At 34.2% G+C, this 22,706-nt stretch overlaps 1 protein-coding gene across 4 annotated transcripts in view; it reads right to left on the bottom strand.

The window, feature by feature from the left end:
• The window catches only part of LRCH2 (leucine rich repeats and calponin homology domain containing 2), a 57,753-nt gene that overhangs the window by 13,116 nt on the left and 21,931 nt on the right, over positions 1–22,706 (bottom strand). Inside the window, exons 3-18 of one of the 4 annotated variants that reach the window (XM_029996670.2) lie at positions 22,523–22,649; positions 20,359–20,464; positions 20,103–20,239; positions 19,753–19,886; positions 18,247–18,334; positions 17,078–17,189; positions 16,665–16,762; positions 16,509–16,576; positions 16,163–16,267; positions 14,114–14,191; positions 10,508–10,576; positions 7,948–7,996; positions 6,689–6,805; positions 3,405–3,449; positions 2,902–2,952; positions 1,720–1,777 (exon numbers count right to left, since the gene is read on the bottom strand). In XM_029996670.2, coding sequence (XP_029852530.1) covers positions 1,720–1,777; positions 2,902–2,952; positions 3,405–3,449; positions 6,689–6,805; positions 7,948–7,996; positions 10,508–10,576; positions 14,114–14,191; positions 16,163–16,267; positions 16,509–16,576; positions 16,665–16,762; positions 17,078–17,189; positions 18,247–18,334; positions 19,753–19,886; positions 20,103–20,239; positions 20,359–20,464; positions 22,523–22,649 — 1,442 coding nt within the window. The remainder of the gene's footprint in view (positions 1–1,719; positions 1,778–2,901; positions 2,953–3,404; positions 3,450–6,688; positions 6,806–7,947; positions 7,997–10,507; positions 10,577–14,113; positions 14,192–16,162; positions 16,268–16,508; positions 16,577–16,664; positions 16,763–17,077; positions 17,190–18,246; positions 18,335–19,752; positions 19,887–20,102; positions 20,240–20,358; positions 20,465–22,522; positions 22,650–22,706) is intronic. The other 3 variants (XM_029996671.2, XM_029996672.2, XM_029996673.2) reach the window with 3 other exon arrangements.

Genomic DNA, 22,706 nt, shown 5'->3' with positions numbered 1-22,706 from the left:
TACTTCAATATTCAAATAATCTGTTTAAGATACACAACTGCATTTGCAATTCTCCAAGCATATTTTGCAGTCTGGATTTGAAAGTATTTTCATTGTGTTTTACTTTTAATCAAGTATGAAGTCTTTATGGAGACTAAAAAAGAGACAGAACTTCCCGATATAACTTACAGTGAAAGACTTTTATATATTATATATATACACTCACACATATGCGCATGTTAGTAGTGCATATGCAGAGACACAGTGATTGCTTATTAAAGAACTAATTGAAAAATATGAAATGTCTCATCTAAAAGTTCAGGCATTCACTTTACTATTCTTCAAGGTCAGAAAGCCTTCAAGTGACAATTCTATTATTTTATAGAACACTGGCAAATAAAAACACTTCTGTAGCAATACGACTATATCCTTAAGTATTTTACCCCATGCTTTTGAACAACAACAAAAAAATCAATACTTACACCTTTAGAACTTTCTATATTGTTTCTAATAGTTTGGATTTTGGCAAAAGATCTAACAATCAAAAATAACAGGAAATTTTATAGATAATCTTGAAATCACTGCTCTGAATTTATACATTATGAGAGCATGTAGTTTGTGTATAGAAAAATATAATTGCATGTTACCAACAGTATCTATGGAAGCATGTAAATCCACAAAGATTTTGGCTTGTAACTAAGAAACAAAATTCCTAGAACTGAGTGAAAGGGGTGCTGCTGTTTTACAGACACACGCTGGCAGTGAGTGGCTCCTAGGAAGCCTACTACCGCACTGAGAAAAAATGGGCTGAAAAGTCTTAACAAGCCTGCTTCCTCCTATCAAATCTGCACCCTCCTGCAGCCAAGGATGTAGGTAACTCAGAAGCCTCTAAATGATCACAGCCAGGCATGTCCTGGTACATGCAACTAAACTATCTCTGGCACAGAAGTTTCACGGAACTGCTAGTATTAAGGAGGTCAAACTTTGCTACCATGAACACTGAATGAAATTAGACTGAAGAGTTGAGATCATTCTTTCTTTATGAATTTGCATGAAGACTGTTCCCTTAAAAACAGAGAAGAGTGGTTATTAACTGGAAAAATGATTGCACAGTGGCTTTTCCAAACTATGGTTTACACTGTTGACATCCAATATTCACAGACACTTGCAAACAAAAGAATACTGTAACTTAAAAAAACCTGTATTATTTCTACCTAGATTTCAGAGGACTGAAAGTCTATTGTTTAGACAATACAGGTTTCTTATGAGGGTAGGGCAGTCTTGGAAGAGTCAGGGTGCAATAAAGCACTACGCCATAAAACTCCTGGCAAAGCTCTGCTCAAAGCATGCTTTCATAGGACAAATTACAAAAATCTGCTTCTCTCGAAACCTTCCTGCCTCATCTGTCAGGTCTCAAGAACAATTGCATGCTGCTTCCCTGTTCTTTGACAGTGACTAAATATGCACAAAATAAATCAGTGGGGAAAAAAATTTTTCAAATTAATTAAAAAAAAATAAAATCACTGTGCAACTTGGGGAACTTTCAGTTATTCATTTGCCAAAGCAGCTGTCTACGTCTTTCCCAGTACTGTGCTTGTGATAAGTACACTGAGTGGATTTCTGTACTGTGGCATCTCTTCATATTCATTCCAATTCATCCATCTGCTATCCTTATCATCTCTTCCAGCCTGGGGAATAAACATCTGTTCTATCATGCTATGTTACAGAACAGCAGCTTACCTGACCTTGGTTTGAGACCAAATGGACCATGAGTGTTACTATCTGTCCTTTCATAATCCTGTTAAAAGAGATAAAGTCAATTTTCTTCCATTCATTAAAAGAATTAACTTTTGTTCCCATCAAGACAGTGTTTAAATTATTCTTGCCTAGGAAAAGTGAGTCCTTCTGCTTAACTGTAACACACTCTTTTGAAGGGGACAGTAGACAATAAATGGAATGAAAGTAACCTCACTACATGCAGATAAAAGTATCTTACTGAGGAAGAAAAGCAGCACCAGATTAACTCCAGATTAACCAGAAATCTACTCTAAACCATTTCAAACTACTGCAAACCATTCTGTGGACAGAGTTCTAAACAGGCTGTAAGCAAATGCAAATATCCTCCCAACACTTAATATCAAAATATGTCTTAGGAAACATTTACTTTCAATTATGAAGATCAGGTTTTTCTCATTTCACCATCTAAAAAGGAAGATGCACTCACTAATTTGGTATGTACATGAGATATCCTTTTTCCAACTCATTTCACTGTATTTGGGAGATGTTCTCATTCTGCTCCCTCAGGTTCCTTATTGACATGAGGTGGAAATGTTAATAGTTTTTGGTATGCTTTATTCAGAGCTCAGTAGCGTAGTGCAGCCACAGTGAGACTACATGGACATTCCTTAAAAAGGAAAGCAACCAGTGAATGGTCCCCAGTGAATGAAGCTGCAAGGCTGCACCACAAAAGGTGACAGCCAGAATCGTAAAGGACGAAACTCCCTAAGAAGTATCAGTACCCTTGTATTCCCTGTGATATATAAAATACTAAACCACAAGTTTTATTTAAAATCCTCTGGATGGCTAGTGCACAGAGGACTCCTACAAAATATTGCAAATTTGATTTTTGTTTTATTAGCTTTTTTCATTACAAAAGATAATGGAGACAAAGCAATGCACCTTTCTACACACCAGTCAAAAAGAAGAAAAATCTAGGAGAGATCAAGTAGTTGCAAAGGTAAAACAAGTTGTAATATCTGTCTCTAGTCTCTCTATATTTTTTAATTTTTATTATGATGAAATATTTCTAATTGCAGTTTTAAAGGAAACTAACAAGCTTTATACCTGCATGGAAAACCTGGTGACAAGTAATGCGCACAAAGAAATGTTTGTTGAATGAAAAACAAAACCACAAACTTGTACCTCAGACGACACAGGAGACTGTGGGGACACATTAGTATTATCACTGTCTTGCTAAAAAGAAATCAAAGAGATGAAATTATAAAAATGAAAATTATGATTTAACAAGAAACATGAAATTATGAAATACACAATACATGAGACGCAACATTTATCAAGTATGTGATAAACTGGCAGCAACTAAATTTAAAAACACGTAAATCAAGGAAACACTGTTCACTTTGTGTCAAATACTACTTTTTCATTACCTCTGCTTGATAGGTGAATTAACTTTCCTATTACCAAAGCAAGTAAACGTCCTACTTTTCCCCAGTACACAATCTTGATGACTTTTTTCAAATAAAGGAGTATAATACTTATTTCTGCTATGGCTTTGGAATGCAAAGTTTGTTTGTGTGGACTCTAGCCAATGTTCTCCTGTTCTGTGACTGTGCCTTATAGGTGTTCATAAAAGATGAATGAATAAAATGTTTTCTTAAATATTTTACACAATTACTATTTCTCACCTCATCATTTTCATTTCCACTTGAACTCTTTCTGGAAGACTTATACTGCAAAACACACACAATTATTACTTTAAAATAGAAGTATGATTTTAATTCGAACTCAATGGCTTGATCTCACTCAGATGTTACTTATTACTAGTGAAGCTGCTGAGAAAGAAAAACACATTACAGAATCAAACCAGCAAAAAAGAAACAAAACAGAAAACGAACATCTAGTTCCTACACTAGTCAAGATCTTAGTTATGTTAATGAGATACAACCATTTTAAAACCAAATACTTTCATAATGTGAACTCTGACTGCATATAACAGTTGATCTCAGTGAAAAGATTTTAACAACTGCTACTCTGAAGCATTATTTGTTAGGAAAAATTATGCAGCCTGTGAAAGTTACTTTTACAATATGTTTCATTATGTAACTAAGTTTGCTTGCACTTTGAGAGACTGACTTGACATTGTAAAAAAATTAATTAAAAAAAACCCCCAAGATTTCCCTTATAACTTCAAAGCCTGATCACATCCTTTTATCTATTTAAGACCAGCACTTTTTCCACAGGTCTGTCTGATTTGCTGCACACTGCCTTCATCACTGTCTCACTTCCTGATTAGTGTAGGAAATTTCCTAAAAGTGTAGGAAATGAAGGAGGGATTGAAGGAAGAAATTTACAAAAGTGGTATTTAAGAAAATAAGCGTATTTCATTGTCTTCAGAGCAAGTGTACAAAAAAATAGAAAATACATGCAGGTAGAATTAAAAAGATCCATCACCACCAAACTCTGATAAGTGCATTGTGTGTATATGGCCAGCCTACCTATCTTTATGATATAACACAACACAGGCTAAATTAAGAGACTAACTTTGGAACTGGAAGGATGGTTATACTTCAAATATCTGACTTGCAGGGGTACATACAGGTTTTAGAAGTATTTCTTAAAAACGAAGAGAAACCTGACTTGCAAATATGTTCTTTAATATTAATAAACACACAAACTTACATAGCTCTGTTATAGAAGGTTGTATTTCTTAGTTATGCATAAAAGATGCTCGTCTTCAAAGTTGTAACTGAGCACTGTTGGACTAAAATTGAATAGCTTTATAGAGTTGAATTTTCAAGAGCTTTTGAACTACATACTGTACGATGCTGACAACAATGGTGAAAAGCATCTCTCTTGAAAATCAAAGTCTGAGACAAGCAGCCTTCGTTAGCTATCCTACTGCCTTTCATTTTCTGTGCAAATCAAACATGTCTTTTGCAGAATGATTCAATAAAGTGTCAGTTGTTGGTTTGTGGGATTCTTTAGTTGTCTTGTTTTTTTTGGTGGTTTGGGATTTTTTTGTTTGTTTTGGTGGTTGTTTTGTTTTTTTAAACTATGCACAGAGTACAGGTAGTTCTGGGGTAGTGACCTGTTACATATATCCATGACTGAATATTTCTCTTCTTGGGTTTATTTCCTGTATGTTTGCAGTACAAAGCAATATATTACTTTGGCAGCTGATAAGGCAAAGCCTAATTTTCTATGCCCTGCAAGCTCCACTGCTGACTTGTGTTTATACAGGCCTTTGGCCAGTTCTGTGTTCATGTTTTTCCACCATAATTAACCATATCAAAGCTAGCATGTAGTAATTCTTTTCTATTGTTGATACACTAACAAGAATTTCAGCTTGCATATAGCTAGGATCCAAGACAATTACAAACTATTCCGGGGTGGGGGGGAAAGGCATTTTGGTTGATAAAATAGTCTTAAATGGCAATATTCTTTTTACATATTTAACACAGCAAAGATTTCAGGTTCCAGTGAGACTTCAGTGCAATGCCACAAGAAAAGGAGTTCTGATTCTCACGGGCAACTTCCTGCCCTACTACTGCACAGTATAACTGAACAATAAAAATATATAATATGTATAATAAAGATGCTGTATAAATACTTCTGGATGCTGATTCAAGTAAAGTTTCCCTGTTCTAATGATGCCCATTGCCATAATTTGGCATGTATTCTTAAGATATTAATGTTTGGCAGTACAGATAGGATTATACAATGAGCTTTTATTTGCCAAGAAAACATGGACACAATATGAATTGTATTTTCACTGGTTTCTCAGAACAGCAGCGGTACCAATTCTTTTTCCCCAGTTTGCCATGGAAGACAGACTTCATTTTACTTGCTTATTACCTTGTTTTTGCAAATGAAACTATCAGTGATACAGTATTTTTTGTTACTGGTACAGCCTGCTTAATTCACTTTTGAGACATGTCTATAGCTGTATGTAATGTGATTTCAGGTAGCTGCTTCCACCACAGAGCTCAAAACTGAAATCTGTATTAGCATTTAAAGACATCCTTTAAAGTTATGGGAAATCACTAATGCAGGTCATTTGTATTGATAGCACAGCTGTTTAATGAGTCAAATGACTGAATTCTGTTTTGCTTAGAAGTTTCTCCCCTTCCCCTCAAAGGCTGCAGGGCAAAATTAATTTAGGGATGAAAACCCTGGAAAGAGGATACAACTCCATAAACTCTTCAGGAAAAAACAAATAAATTCTTGTGATTAAAGAAGCTGTTTATCCAAGCTGTATTTTCCCTAGAATTTAATTTCTTTGATGTTCCCTAGCATTTCATAAACATGTTTGATGGCAAAGACCCAAGAAACTAATTTCAGAAGTGACAAATTTAATTTTAACTCAGCCTAGCACTGGTCAGAATTCTCTTATTTCTCTACCGTACCCCAAAACAAAATTTTATCTCACACTGCTGTAACGTCATATCTGTTCTGCAATAAGCAAACACTGACATCTGGTGACCAGTTGTACACTCCACAGCAGTAAAGTAATACTGAGAAAATCCCCTCTCAAATGCAAACTAATGCAGTGAGAACCAAAATGCATAGATCATGCTTATAACCATGCTGCACAAAAAAAAAAGTAATGTGTATTTTTCCTGCACTACAAAAAACCAAACCAACCCACACTCAAAATGGATTGGGAAGGACCCAATGACTGAAGATTAGTTTCTGGCTTTACCAGAAGACAACTGTAAATTACTTTCTTTTATTTAAAGGATAAACAAAGTCTTTGGTAGTTTTTTTCCTTCTGATTCTCCTGCACTCTCACATAACCCTAAATACATACATATATATCATTTAACTCAAAAGAGCCAAATAAAAAATTACAGGTTACATACAAAATTAAAAGCATGACAAACTTTGAGGTTTTCTCACCTTTACTCAGTTATTTAGTTTCTATTTACTCATTAAAAAAAGTGTTACCCATGCACACTCCCCCCATTACCTTGAAATACTCTTTTCTAATTTGTTTACTTCTCCTTCTTTCTTCATTCTGCCAAATCACTGGCTGTGTTTCTGGCCAATGCTGCTCATCCATTGAATCCTTCTGGTTTTCCAGTGGCTATAGAGTTCAGAAGTATTTTTACATAAAAGGTAAATATACCTTGTGTGCATTAATACAAATTATTATGAACTACAATTATGAATTGTTTGCCTCGATCTAGCTTTATGACATGAAAGTGTTATCAGTCTTAATGGTGATTCTGGTAGAAATCACTTATTTCCTTTGAAATCGTAAAACATATTTCATAGAAGAAAAAGAATCTATGAAATAATCCTTAAGAAAATAATACCCTTTCTGCATTAAGCCTAATTTTTGCAGGTGTGTTAGGAAGCCACCTAAGGCTGCCATGAATAACTTCAAAAAAATTAGAAGTGTGGTTAGCCACTAGCAAATCTAATTTCTCAATCTGAATACTCATTGCACAGGAAAAGGATGGCTACAACAACATAATTTAAGTATTCGTCTGCTGTTCCTATCTAAAAGATTATACACATCAACTAGCTGTAAAAGAAATCTCTCTTTCAAAAGTATTGTATTATGCAACACATTCTGAAGAGACAGCTAAACTAGATTTAGTCTTAAAATAACAATGAATATGTATGAATGTCTATTTTATGAAAACTGAACGCAGACAATCTGAAGGGACCATTTCATAAGGCTAAAACTACATTTCCAACTATTTCTTCATATTAGAACATCAGGCCATTTAAAGCAATTGTAAATACCTGATGGATTAAAATCTAAAATAATAAAAAAAGTACTCTCTACAGTTTCACTGCAATTTTACCATATCATGCAAGTTTCTCAGTGAGGTATGGGGAATGAAAAGCCTATATAATTCAAACCATTTAGAAATTTGAAAAAACAAAACAAAAAACGTTATGGCGAGGCAATAAAATTTGCATGTAAAGAAATACTAAAACCAAGTAAGTAAAACTTATGTCTTATTAGTTTCAAGATCTTAAAGCTAGTACCATATGTTCTTAAAAAAAAAAAAAAGCCTTCATTACATACACTTCAAATTATCTTGAAATGTAAGTTCTTCAAAGGTTTTACGTTTTCCACCACAATTACATACATACAATAACTATGCGTGTAAGCAACCATATGAATGTATAGAAGTTTTCTGCCAGAAATGCAAAACCAACCAACCAAATTACTCAAATATGAAGCCACCACATTTACATTTGACTATTTACCTGCCAGCTGAATGGGGACACTGGGGAATTCACTTCATCTGTTGAGACACTAAAAATTAAGATGAGAGGCAGTATGAAATTTACTACTTTGTGTTCTTTAAAACTAAGTTACTTTAAAACATCAAAAAAGTGAACACTTAAAAAGCAGCTTCTCTCTATTTTTGGCTACCTGTATAAGGATGTCACAGTGTGGCTAGTGTATTACCATTTGACTAAAATCTCAAATCACATTTCACTCTCCTTTACCATATGCTGACAATAGGTCTTCCACACTACAGTACTTTATTCAGATAAAGCTTTTTCTTAAGCATGTTGATCTTAAGATATTACTAATGCATCTTCATTGTTTTGTTTCTCAAAGCAACCAATGAAACATTTTGTTCAAAGCTGACAAAAGATCTATTCTTAAACTTTTGGAAGACTCAAATGCTTCATTTCATTGTTAGCTCTATACAGTAAAATAGAAGATTATACTCATAGGGAAGGGAAAAACATTTTAGGATGGGATAGTGAAACTGCAAAATCTAAAAAAATACACTCTAGAACATGGACTGCCTGAGTTTATTGAAAGTTCTCAGGAAAATAAAAATGTTTAGATTCAGTGTCACTCCAAAGTTTTCTTTCTAAATCTTTCCGTGAAAATCAATTCTATCCTCTTACCAGCAACCATTTTATTCATGTTCTGACAGCTGGCTTAGAAGCTGTGCAGTATACCAAAAGGCTAGCAGCTGGGGATTGAATGCAAGAAGGACATAACACCATGACCAATTATAATAAATCCTAAAGGGAAAGCAACTAGGCATTTAGCTTCTGCTACTTTTGTATTCCTTTTCCTTCACTTTTCTTGCTGTTTGCCTCAAACCAATAACACTTTTTTAAAGCTGTTAGGCATAGGAAATTTGGCTGAATCATGTCCAATAGCTCAATAAGCAATCCAGTTGAGAATTGCAGGAACTGCTGCAATAAATAATTGAGTTTTGCTGTTGATACATATACATCTATTGACATGTTCTATAAGTGTAAATTCTTTAGGGATATGACAGTCTTTCTACGCTCTTTATATGTTCCTTATGCAGTGTGTGATTTGGGCTCATATATCAGTGCAATAAAACAACAAATAGCCTGCAACATCTACCTTATCTTGTGTGCACACTCCAAAATTAAGGGGAGGTGAGGGTTGGGGGTTTTAGGGGGTGGTTTTTTATTTGGTTTTTGTTTTGAAGTCTCAGAACTGTTTCTGTTGTATTAACAAAACAGGGAAAGGTAAATTTAACCTTTCCCAAATCACCCTATAATATGAAGGCCTAACATAGCTGTACACTACAATAGGTGACAGCATCCCAAAGAACAGATACTGTATGTTAAGCAACCAAGGACTGGAAAGTTCCAAATGCAAATTAATAATAGCTGCAGCATGGTTCATATAACCACAGGATATATGCGCAACCAGCTCTTTAAAATCGTAGATAGCAATGAGAGAGAAGACAGCCAAAATAGGATGTATCACATTGAAATATCTACAGTGTGTCCCTTTTCTGTTCAAGTAAATGCTTTCCTGATGTGCACCTGAACTGTAGAGAGCTGTTACCACCCCTAGTGCTCTCTAGCAACGCCAACAGCAGTTATGGCTTTTGTCTCTAAGATTCACACTCAAACTGGAGTCTGGACACAAGCAGATACAGATACTTTTGAAAGTATAGATTTTAAAAGACTATGGGGCTGGCAAAAAAAAAAAAAAAAAAAAAAAATCACAAAAGCCACTGTTCAGATGGAGTTCTCATTAGGAAGCTGCCAGTAAGCTCTCCCTCTTTTGCTTAAAAATTAAAATAGATAATTTCTTGACCAAACTGATTAAAAGAACTGATCTAGGATTCCTTAAGGGAGGGAGGGAGGGCTGAAAACTTGCAAAGTTCTCTCTCACCCATATAGTCAGAAATGGGAAGCTGCGATTTCCCAATTTCCTAAAGACAAGGCTCTGGGTATTTTTGTTTGCTGTTGGTTTGTGGTGGTATTTTTTAATCCGAAAAAGAGCATAAGAGTACATCTCCTGCATACAATGGGTTCCTCATTGACACATCCTCCACAAACTACGTAAAGGTTTTGCAGGCTGAACTCCCAGCAACACTTTTCCAACAGCTCTTAAGAGCACAAAGGGACTGCCAGGGAGGAAAATTTAGATGCCTAAGCACAGCTAACAGTGCCATTTTATGTAACAGGATCTAATGCATTTGCGCAGGACTGTTACCTATGGAAGACATGACCTTCTGGACTGGAACTGGATGCCTAAAACATCACTGAATACCTGTCTTTAGGCACCTGGATTGCTGCCATGATCAGACCCACAAATTAGTTTCTGGATGACATCAACCTTCCTAGAGGCTCAAAAGAACAGATTTTTTTTAACTGAAAAAGAATCTCACGAACAGATTATTTGTGTAGCTTCTACTTCATCTTGAGCTAAAAACATTATGACAGAAGATGGCAGTAGTGACACAGAATAAACATAAAAATTAAATTAATAAATGTATCACAGCTTTCAATATTTGAAGTATATCAATACCATTTTTCAGATTCCATTGGCTGCTTTGGCCTGTTCCTTGTGCTTACTGAAACTGAATGATTAAGAAGCCTAGAAAGAAAAAAAAAAAAACATATTTATTCAACAGCTGTATAGTTCAACCTTTTTCTTATAATATATGTTACTTTCACTGCATAACATTTCCTGTAAATAGTTTTGAACATTAAGGTGACATTTTCCATAAAATTAGAAAATGTATGCATGCACAAATATGAAATCCAAGCCCAATCCTGCTTCCACTTAAATCAACAATATTGTTTCCAGCTCTTGAAATATTTCAAGTTCTGAATTTTAAGAAAGTTAAAACTCGATGATCATTCAAACCAAAATGAAGACTCCCTTATTTTTCCTCCCTAAATACATACTATTTCAACTGATCTCACACCTGTGTAAAGTTATGCTGCCCTCAACACAAAAGGCCCCGCTGTTCACTAAAATTAGAAGACAGAAGACAGTCAACCTAAAGCAGACAAGAAATACACAGATTGAGCACAATAAGTCAGTCAGTAGGAGCAAGTAAGAAGGTAGCTGAGTAAGAAACACTGCAAGTGCAAAGGAAATGTAGGGAAAAAGGAGAGGTGGAAAATGGAGAAACAGGCTAAGAACTAAATGAAAAGTCTAATGCTGAAATGAACCAATGGAAATTCCATTTTTCTAAACAGTAAATAGTCAAAAAAGCCTAAACTTACATAGAGATTCAGAAATGTTTTTTCATCTGGAACAAAAACATACTAGACATGTGCACACACAGGAAGAAGATATGAGCTATTAAGGATGTTTAAATTGTTAAAAATAACAAAACAATCAGCAGCACTTAAAATTAATCATTTTCCAGTAAGCGTTATGTTGAACAGTAACTAGAATGAGTAATTTTGAATTCCTGGAGGTAGTAATATTACACTTCGACACTGACTTCATGTGCAGAACTGTGATCAAAGTATATTTACACTGAATTATATAGAGAACTATAGTGTATTAAGAATCAGAAAGAACTAGAACATCAACTATTCAATGGAAGAAAGTTAAAACAGTAGGCACCTTTTTATATTTCATTGTCACTACATAGGGCAGTACAACCATTAACGTCAAATGATTGATGATTTTTCAGTCAGACTTCTCTGATTATTGTGATAACTTTGAGCTCAGTAATCTCATTTGTAGCTTAAATCTCTCACTGTGTGAACCTCAATTTAATGGGATTATGAGAAGTTAAGCCTGTAAACCAACACAGTCTGCAGCAACTGCTCTCCCTATATTTTGCCTTCAGAAACTTAATTTTGAGGGTACATTCCAGAATTAAATTATGCTATAGCCTGAAAAAAGTGTTACAAAAAAATTAATATTCAGAGCATAGGTTATCAAACCATAACATAAACGTGCTACTTTAAAGTCATTAACTTTTAGAGAGAATTCCTATTTAAATTAGCCTTATGTCTTCAACTGAAAGCAATTAGAAATTCAGAGAGACTTTGTGGCAAGATATGACCACTTCAACAGAATGAGCTTTAAAAAAAAAAAAAAATAGAAATTTGAGTGACCTGAACAGTTTGATGTCACATTTGCATCAAAACTGACACTATCAGTGTAAATTCAATAATTGTATGTAACACAGGCCATTTCTTTCTTAAACTCATGATAGGAAATGAAAGGAAAAAACTATTCAAGCTAATTCAAACATATATACACATGCACTTTTCAGCTACACTGTTTCTATGAAAGTATATAATTAACATTTGAGTTTATTATAAACTAAGTTTATTATAAACAAAGTATATCTTTATACTTCGCAAAACAAAACCAAACACAATCATTTTTGAAACTTCCTCTTTAAAAACTGAAGAATATTGATGGGGAAGTAACAGCAAGTTCAGCATCTGTCAGGTTAACAGTTACTAGTCCAGTCAGAGAAATCTCATTTTCCTGTGGAATAAGGAACTTGAAAGTTTTTAGTTAAAGAAAATGGTGAATAAAATTAATCTGGATTTACTAAATTGCTGAATAAGGATTTCATGGCAAAATAATTTGTTCAGCTGGAAGGGGGTGGGGGGGGGAATCAATCACAGTAGTTAAGAAATACAATGCAAAACTGAGTATGCAAAATGAAAGTACAAGTAGCTCATATTCATAAGTTATGCTCTTAAGTGTGGTGTTAATGGTGCAAAGACTCCAGCAACTGTTTCCATTCATACTACAACTCATTAAATCCAAACCTGTTTTTTTTATTAGGCGGATCAATCATCAGGACAATTACTGATGGTCATACTGAATCACTAAGAACTTGCATAAGACACTTGTATTAGTACTGCAATTAATTTCCCACTTATGGCTCCTACTAACCACACAAATTCTGTTGTTACAGAGGTAGCATACAAACTATTAGTCTGAAAGGGCTCTAAAACTCATATAAACTTTGAAATGTAAATTACTCAACAGCACATACAATGACACATTTATATATATTAAACTCAAAAAACAACATTGCGGCTCATTTTTCTAGTTTTATATCATGCAAGCATAACATCTACTCCAAACTGCTGACTAGATAGGAGAGAAAGGTGATGGCAAGACCAATTACAATACTGGAAAATATTTTCTAAAATTTGAGAATTTAAAAAGTGGAATCTCTTCTCAGTCACTTATACTTACATATTTTGAGCAAGCGTAACATCATGATTAAGGGACACGAATGAAGTGAATGATGGTAATGTTATTTTAAGGTTAGCTATCTTGCAGTTTAAACAAGCAAGCACTACCTAGGATCTATAAAGTGTATAAAGACACTAGAAATATTTTACAGTGAGAAAAAAAATGATATATTTTAAACTCATTCAGGAGCAGTCTACTGTCTTCGCATATGACTGCTTTGTGATCATAAGCTGTGCTCTTAGGGATTTAGTTTTAGGAAGTCACTGATGTCAGGTAAGAACCCATACTTTGGTGCAAACTGAAACAGGTTCATTTAGTACTAATGCAGATTATTTAATCTAAGCTATCCTACTTTCTTTTGAAAAAGACTAGGAGTATCCAAAGTTAGAGTTTCAATTGATAAGGTAACAAAGTCTGAAATCACTTGATTCATCACCCATATGTCTGAGCATGGTCTACACAGCCCATTCCAGATTCCTTGTTACTTGTAAGGGTTGTATATCTGCAAATGCTTCCTCATGGCTGTCAAATGCAAAACAAATTGTCACTGGTCATGCTAATTTGAAAATGATCACTTTAAAACCAAGATATCTTAAATAAAAAACCCAATCTTTTTCCTGAGGTTCTATACTTGAGGTATTATATATTAAAAAGCAAAAAACTGAAAAGAAAGCATGCCAAAGGTACAGGAAATTATGCTTCTAGGTTTGGATTCATTTAAATGTTCTTTGGAGAGTTGCCTAACTAAATATTTTCCTGAAATAGTATTTGATCTTAAAGAACAAAAACTGCATTGCAATCTATTTTTTATAACAATATCTTAGGCTAACTTAGCCAATCCCTTAATCCCTTTATTCTGTTTTTGTTCAAGAAATGGCCAAAACTGTTTCTTTTGTCCACATTTTAACTTTGGAAGTCTGAAGCTCTGCAAACACTTTATACCTTGATGCACGTCCTGCCGCCCTTGTCCTCTGGAAGAGTTTTTCACTGAATGAAGTTCTATAGCTTAATGGCCTTCGTCTGTATTCATATTTCATGTACACCAAAGCCAAAGACGGAAGAAGGAAGCAGGATAGGTTGATGGGAGAGGACAGGGAAGTCATTAGCATAGCAAGCAAAAAGAAAGGAGACTGCATAATATTTAAAAAAAACCACACTGAACAAACAGAAATATGATTCATAAGAAACTATTTCACGATGCCCACTTTTCTGGGGATTCTGTTTACTCAGATTGAACATATTTTCCACAAAAACACAGAAATATCTTCACTAAACTTCTAAATATTAATCTTATTGCTGTCTATGGCAAGAAATTACAAATTCACAAAACTATAGATTCAAAATCAGGGCTAAATTTTATGTCAGAGGTAATTTTGCCCTCATGTACTTCAAGATACATAAGCAAGCTTTAAAATATAAATGCTAAACTAAGAAGTAAAACTTAACAACTAATAAGATTGTGTATACCTAACAGTTCCAGAGCAAAGCAGAACCATTAGCAAGATCACTGCATTAAGATACAACAACATATGACAAATAAAATTTAAGTTGCAGTACTTCAGAAGAGGAGTGGCTTGGTATTTCAAATGATTAGATAACCAGGAAATATTAAAAATAATCAAACAATTCCCACATACAATATAAATAACCATCATGTAAAAACCTAATATAAGAAAAAACACTTATTCTCTTTTTATTAATAAATTAATATGAGAAAATTTAGCATTCTTATCTTTTTTTGCAATATTTTTGGTAGTAAGAATGTATTAGTATTAAGATTTCATTCTTATTTTTCCCTTCCCAACATGAACAACCAATTCTTAAATAAACTGCATGGAGTTCTAATTAAAACCTATTTTATCTTTTCCCACACACACACTACTGCTATTGTATTTAATTAATATAAAATGCTGGTAAATTTTTAAACCTCTGCAATTCATAGTATCAGGATATCAATTTCTCTAAGGGCTTCACATGTATTTCAACAAACTTAAAAGAAAAACAGCAGTGCAGAATCTTGTCATTACACAGAAATTCACAAGAAATAAGAATAGTATTAAGCTGGTATGAAGTTCAATCCATTACTGTGGGATAATGAACAACTGTAATGAACTATTTAATGAACTACTACTAACTACAACTTTTACATTTCAGGAAAGGGCTTACTCTCACCAAAGTACTTCACTGGTGATTTGCCTGCTTGGTAAAGGAACCAGAGAACACAGATCCTACCCTAGCCTGTCTACATCCTATGCAACTCCAGGTATTCCTTCCTGCTCTTCGTTTTACACGGTTCTTAACTTGTTCTATTACATTCCTTTTATCTGCTGCTGATCTACAGCTCCTTTTCAAGAATCATTCTGTTGTGATGCCCAACATAAAACGGAGAAAGTCAGGCAGTTCATCAGGATGAACTTACACTATTCAAATTATTTATTTTTATATATATTTATAGTATATCTATGCTCTGTCATTTGACAGAATAATGTTTGAAAAAGTTTCCCTTTCAGTCCATAGGAAATTTATATCTCGCATTAGACTGACTGCAGGAAGTACCACCTAAATTACCTTGTATTTGAATAAAAATAACCAGTTACGAACAAACTATGCAGGTTCTATAACTCATACAAATTAAGACAAAGTCATTTTAACATATTACCAATAATCTACTTATACGAGCATTAACCATGCCTACTTAAGTATACTGCTTTGAAAATAAAAAGTATTAAAAAATTAATATAAATCAAACCAGGAAATCAAGAGACTTTCACATTCATCTCTTCCTCTCCAGAGGAGATATATCACTGCTTCTCTAGACAGCAATTTTATGAAAAGAAACACAGGACAGGTATCTTGAAAGAGTATGTCATTTTAACTGTTTAACAGCTGGACAAAACTGTTCTCAAAATGATAAGGTGCCAAGGGCTTTTGGGTATAAGGCAGGCCAAGGAATAAATTAATTGTAACAGAAGTTAACTAATATTGTAATACCTGTGTTTTTGTTCTTGCTGCAGTAACTGAGCTGCTATTTTTCTCAAGTCAGTCACTTCTTTGAGTTCATCATCATCTTCAGCCTGCAGCTGTTCTTTCTGAAGTCTGAAAAATTAAACATTAGTAACTTCACTGATTTCAGTAAAGCAAGACACAGACATGGCTACATTATTGGACAAGAACTAAGAAGTGCTTCTTATAAGCTTATTTTCTGTCAAACAAGGAGCACTCTATGTGTTCAATATGAGATTTCTTTCCTCCATATGCAAGGAGCTTAAAACAAAACCAAAACCACCCTCACCCACCACTGTCAGTAAAACCTTCCCCCAAAAAGATGAAGATTTACCTTTTTTCATCTCCCCAGTCCTCATTCTGTTCTATTTTCTGGGATTTCTCAGGATGTTTTCCCCGTTCCTTACACAGGATAAAAAATAAACTTAAGACTTGAATGGAAGAAAAAGCAAGTCTGCTGAACGGTTTTTCTTTTGTCAAGCTATGCTACCTTGATATAAGACAGTAATGGTCCAATCTGTACATCTCCTTGCTCAGGAACAGCTCCCTCTTCTGCATTCGGATCAATGTAATCATACACCTCCTGGTCTAGTGAGGATTGATGAAGAATGGAAAAGATGATATTAAAACGGTTCTCTCAACCAAATGTTATTCCTGAGAGAGATAAGTACTTATGAAAAATATCAGATAGAGATAAAACAATGAAATCCTGTCTCCTTGAGCTAGGAATAACCTTTTTTCTTTCTTCCTGGCCTCGTCTATTTGCGATCACTACATTGTTTTCTGAAATTATGAAAACACAATGCCAACATGTGATTGCATCATTTTGTGCAATTTTTCTTACATTAGATTACCTAAACAAAAAGTATTTCTGTTACCTGACAGATGCACAACAGATATTACCTTTCTGCGGATCGAGTTTATTTCCCATTACATGATTGTCATTCCTTAATGTCTGTTCCCTTGTTGATTCTGATACCTGGGAGTGAAGGCTGATTGTATCATCATCAGATGGCTGCAAAGACAGTCACATTTAATACAGAACTTACATATAAATTACATTATTATATTATTTGCTAAGAACTCTCAATTTATAGTGCAACTGACCCTATCATGACGGATGGCTCCCAGGAGAGAGAAAATAACATCAAGTCAGGTGGCGGGGGGGGGGGGGGGGGGGGTGGGAAGGGGATTTAAGAGAATCATAGTTTAGGGAGTGACAGACAACTGTTCAGTAAAATATAACACTGAGATACAGTATTTTGTTCAAAGAGGTCCAGTCCAGCCCTGGTCAGTCGACTAACTGTACTTGGGTACTTTCTTATCTAATGCCTCCAACTACTTTGACACTTGTTAGACCACTAAGAGAAAAAAAACAAACAAACCCACAGCTTTACTTCTAATCATTTGGAATTTTCTTAAAAACCCAACTAGTAATACTGCTTGTTCTACAGTTTTCCCACTAACAATCACTCTGCATTTGTAGTAACTCCCTTTCTAAGTTTCAAAAATCTTTTGTTCTACACTATTCAGTTTTGACATCACTGTTATTAGTTACAGCTCCTTAATCTAGATTTCTAGAAATACACAGATAACTTGTAGGGTTTTTTGTTCATTGCTTTAAACCTAGCAGATCATTCAGAAGTTCATTAAAATTTAAACAATGAAGATTACCAACATATACAATCCTCAACTTTAGCCCAAATATAAACTTCCATTTTCTTAAGTACATTCATTTCATTAATAAGAAAGTTTCAAATAAATTTTGTCCTTTGTGTAGAAAATGATTATGCACTTCACACATTAAAAGTTCCAAACAATTCCTTAGGTCAGAATTCAGTTTTTAAATGCATGAAATTTGGACTGGAATGAACCTTAACCAGAAAAGTCAAAGCAATATGTAAATAATTTGTGTTTGATACTGGCAGTCTATTGGTTTAAACTCAACTGTACAGATATTCAAAGAATGTTAAATGCAACTTAGTATTTGTATTTCTCAAATGATACAAAATACAAAGAAAAAAAATCTAAAAAACAGAAGTTACACAAATTCAACAGTGAAAAATACTCACTTCTGTTGTGGACAACCTTTTATCCCCATTATCACTTCCGATGCCAGAGTCTGGTCCATGATTTTTATTGGGATAAAAGTCCTCCATGCTACATTAAGAAAAACAACACAAAAAACCCCACACAGGAATGAAAGAAACAGGAGTTTCACTTTTCTAAAAGAAAATAAACATCCTTTTAAAAATATGTTCTCTATACTTATCTACAGTTGCTGATACAGAATTTTTGCACAATGCCCCATGTGCAGAGAACAAATTCTTAATCTCCTACAAGAGTTGTTCAAGAAAAAAGTATCAAAGCAAAGTTAAAGTGGAAATGATCAATTACAGTACTCTCTGTACCTATGCAATTTTTGAGTTGTTCTACTTCATTCAAAAATACCGTCTTCAGAAAAGGCTTCCTCTGAAAAACCGCAATTCCTTGAATTCTATTGGCAGACATGGTTTTCTACCAGTAGCAAATACACATTCCCTAATACACTGTCATATTATAATGGTTTAACACTGCCTGAATATCTATGAAATATTTTCTCCAAATTTATGCCTTTTGAAGACATAAAATTGGCAGCATCAGCAGGACGTGTTTTCCACGTGCACTGGAGCTTGCTTTAAATCATAAGATTATCTGGAAAGTTTAATTAATCAGGTTCTCACTACTACAAATATAATGTACGGTGGTAATACCGATGACCTTATTCCTTTGCAATACATTTTAGTTGTAGGCCTTAAGTTCAGTGGAAGCTTTTGGGGAACAGTTGCTGCCCACATTTTTTATGAGAATTTAAAAGCGATCTACAGACACTGTGGACTAATTCCCTATGGCACAGTTGCCTGAGACCAAGACCATGGACTGAATCTGATGGTTCAGATGGTTCTGTGTAAGCTTTATTCATAACTTTCATCTTTCCTTCAGCCTTGAACACAGAGGCACAAGTTGCATGCGACCTTTTAAGAAAATAGGCAAAGAGAGATTATTGTTCCATATGGTTTCCAATGGCAAGCCAATTGATGACAGAAAATACAAAAGCATTCCCATTTAATTACTCAAGAGGTACTCTGTACAGAAGTCCAATAAAATATTCTGCACTTTTTAACCTCGACTAAAAAAAAATCACTGGTATTTCACTCATCTTTAAGTTAGTTTCCCTTAAGATATATGTGGGAGGCAGACTTTCCATCCAACAGACAAACTCTATATTCAGGACATCTATAAGAACATCTCGTCTACTGTTTTGACATATCTGGGAAATAAATAGCTGAGGTTTCCAATAAATAAATTGAAAATACATCTTTGTTCTGATTTCCAAATCTTTAGCGAGTACAATGAAAACTTTTCATAGAAACTTAGATGAGCCAATTAAGCTTCCAGTAACACAACCTTAGAAAATAAATACTATGAATCCTAAAGAAAGAACAATTAAAGTATTGAAATTACAGCTATTATCTGTAATAAACAGATCACTTCATAGCAAATGCTAAAGTAAATAAAACAAAACCCGCACTACTCACCTGTCTGTGAGTGGCTGGGAGGGGATTCGTTTACCTAATGACGGAAGATCCAAAGAATCTGGTTTTTTATCTATTCTGAGGCACGCCTGAATGCTGAGGAATTTAAATATATGTACTTTACCCTTTAAACATATCTGTTGGGAAACAAGCGAACAAAAAAAAAAATCTTAATTACATAGCATGTCTTTTGAAAATGCACCCCAATAAAAGCTACACTGAGTTTGTACCTGAACTTCCCACTAGGAGAAATACAACTACAATATGAAAACCTGATTGGTATAACTTAGAACAGTTTCCTTTTTCTTAAGATCCTAATGCAAATTTCTGAACTAGAATGCTTTAATACTAACCTGTGCTGGTGGTATCTGCATTGGATTGTTATCCAGAACTATAACTTGTAAGTGACGTAACTTTCTGTAACAAATTGGAATTTCTGTAATTTTATTACAAGAAAAATCCAGCTTTACCAAGGGAAGGTCTCCTAATTCTGCATTGGGGGAAACAAACAAACAAAAAAACATAAAAAAACAAAAAAAAAGAATCAGATATCTTCTTAACACTTTACCTAATTTACCTACATCAAAGAAATGAAGACTAGTAGCTTACCATCTGGCAACATATGGAGATTATTTCTTCTTATGTTTAATTCTCTAAGTGACTGCAATTTTCCTATTTGCTGGGGAAGAACCTGAAGTTCATTGCAGCTAATATCCTAAGAGAGATAAAATTAATAATTTAACTGAACATCTTAAATTAAATTAAACAAAGGAAAACTGCTACCAAAACTACTGTAAAGCATACTATAAAAACCAGAAATCCTATCTATCTTGTTTTTTCCACAAAGGAAAGTAGTACCATAACAGATCTCGCTGTTTCTTCCATATTTAGTGATTCATGTTTCAGAAACTCATTTCAAAAAGTTAAATCAATGAATGATGAAAGACTGGTTTTGAGATTAAAACTGTAGGCTAGGAATCAGGAGTTCCTGGCAAATGATTTGCATTCTGCTCCTTTTATAAAAATTCTTCTTCCTTAGAAAACCTTGAAATCAATCCACGCAACTAAAAATTTACGAAGAGCAATAGTAGGCTCACAAACTTTGTGGACACAGCACTAGAGGGTGACAAAGCTGCACCAAGTAAACACAGAGTACAGCTATTTCTGCCACTAATTTAACATTTATTTATGTAGTCCAGGCTGGGTCAACAATCACACTGACATAAGACCATTTCTAACTTTTTCTATTTCCAATTGAATAAAATTGACTTAGACTAGTTTCCTAGACTAAGTAACAATGATAGACATCTAACTGATGAAAAACTCGAAGCTGATTTTAAACGCAAGCTGAGTCAGTAACTAGAAGCCAGGCCTTAACCAGACGAATCTCCACTACACACTTCCAGAGCTTCAGCTTAGGCACTGCTCATCTGCTTTTGGCAACCATGATGTCTGCACATAGCTAGACGTCTCAGAAAGCACAGCTGCTTAGGATCAACTGTTGTGTATCTCTTGCAAGTTATTCTCTGTCCAGAACACCAAATTTAACATGGGATTCCCTTCCTAAAAGCATCTTTCTAGCATGTGGCTTAGTTGTCAGCTTTTATTTAATGTATATATATTACTTATGTTCTAAACAGGTATAACACAGGTACTGGAATGAAACTGTCTAGTAAGTCCTTACTCTGTGTCATCAAGCACACACTCTAGGTTTGACAATTTTGAAAAATAAGCCAAAAATACTACAACTGCAATTCTGAAAAAACATCACTTCCTGTAAAGAATAGCAGTGATCCCACCTTGAAATCCTATGACATTGAAGTAAATGTAAAGAATTTCTCACCCAAGAGTAGAGGACACTAGAAAAGCTTCACAAACATTCAGAGTATTACTCGTAAATTAAAAAAGAATGTTGATTTATAGCTCAGAAATTAGATCATGTTAAAAGAAATCTCCATGGCATACACAGCCACTCTGGAACCAGGATAAGGATTGCTTGCAATGACCAAAGAAATCACACATAATAAAAAAAAAAAAAAATAAATAAAATAAAAAAATCAGACCTAGTCCAAGTGCCAGGTCAGTGAATAATTGTGCATAGTTCTCCAAAACACATGAGCTTAACATGGAGTAACGATCAGAAAAGCCCAGAATATTAAGAAATATAGAGAAAGTAACGTATGACAAAGAACAAAACTCTAGTATGCCATAGGATAAAATCACGTTGCACAGACACCTAAACTGTGAATATCACACCATTCTATTCACTCCAGACAAAATAAAGGAATAGCAGAAATGGGAGGGGGGATAAAAAACCACCCTAAAACCAACACCAAACACAGAACAAGACAACAATGATTGAATGGCATAACTTGTATAAGAGTACAGTGAACTCTTCAGATGGGAAGAAGATTCCTGATAACATATAAGAAAAATAAATAGAATTATGATTCCTGTAAAGAATGTAAACAGAAAAATTCACCATTTTCAACAACATACAAGCAAGGGACTCAAAATAATCTGAAGAGCGATTTTATTTATGAACCCCTTAAGCTTTAGTTAACCCAACATGCTGATTTGTGTTTAATCCCATTTTTGAAACTCTACAATACTACACCTGTAATTTAAGCTCAAACACTAAGAAAAAGCAGTAACTGAATTTACATTTTGCTGTTCTATATTTTTAAAATTATTAATTTATATTTTATTATACTGTAAATAAATTGTTTATGGTTTAAATTTACTTAGTACAATGGTTCACAATTGTACTTACCAGCTCCATTAGATCTCTCAACTTTCCAATTTCTTCTGGAATGGAGACCAGCTTATTATTACTAACAACCAGAACTTTAAGTGGAAGATCAAACAGGTACTTTGGCAACGTTGATAAAAGATTTCGACTTGAAAGAAAGAAAAATGAACAAGCAAGACTAGATTATAATCTTTTTTTTAAGCCT

The sequence above is a fragment of the Aquila chrysaetos genome, chromosome 21, assembly GCF_900496995.4.
Source record: "Aquila chrysaetos chrysaetos chromosome 21, bAquChr1.4, whole genome shotgun sequence".
Taxonomy (NCBI): domain Eukaryota; kingdom Metazoa; phylum Chordata; class Aves; order Accipitriformes; family Accipitridae; genus Aquila; species Aquila chrysaetos.
The sequence above is the reverse complement of the archived record's forward strand: the minus strand, read 5'-3'. Positions and strand labels throughout refer to the sequence as shown.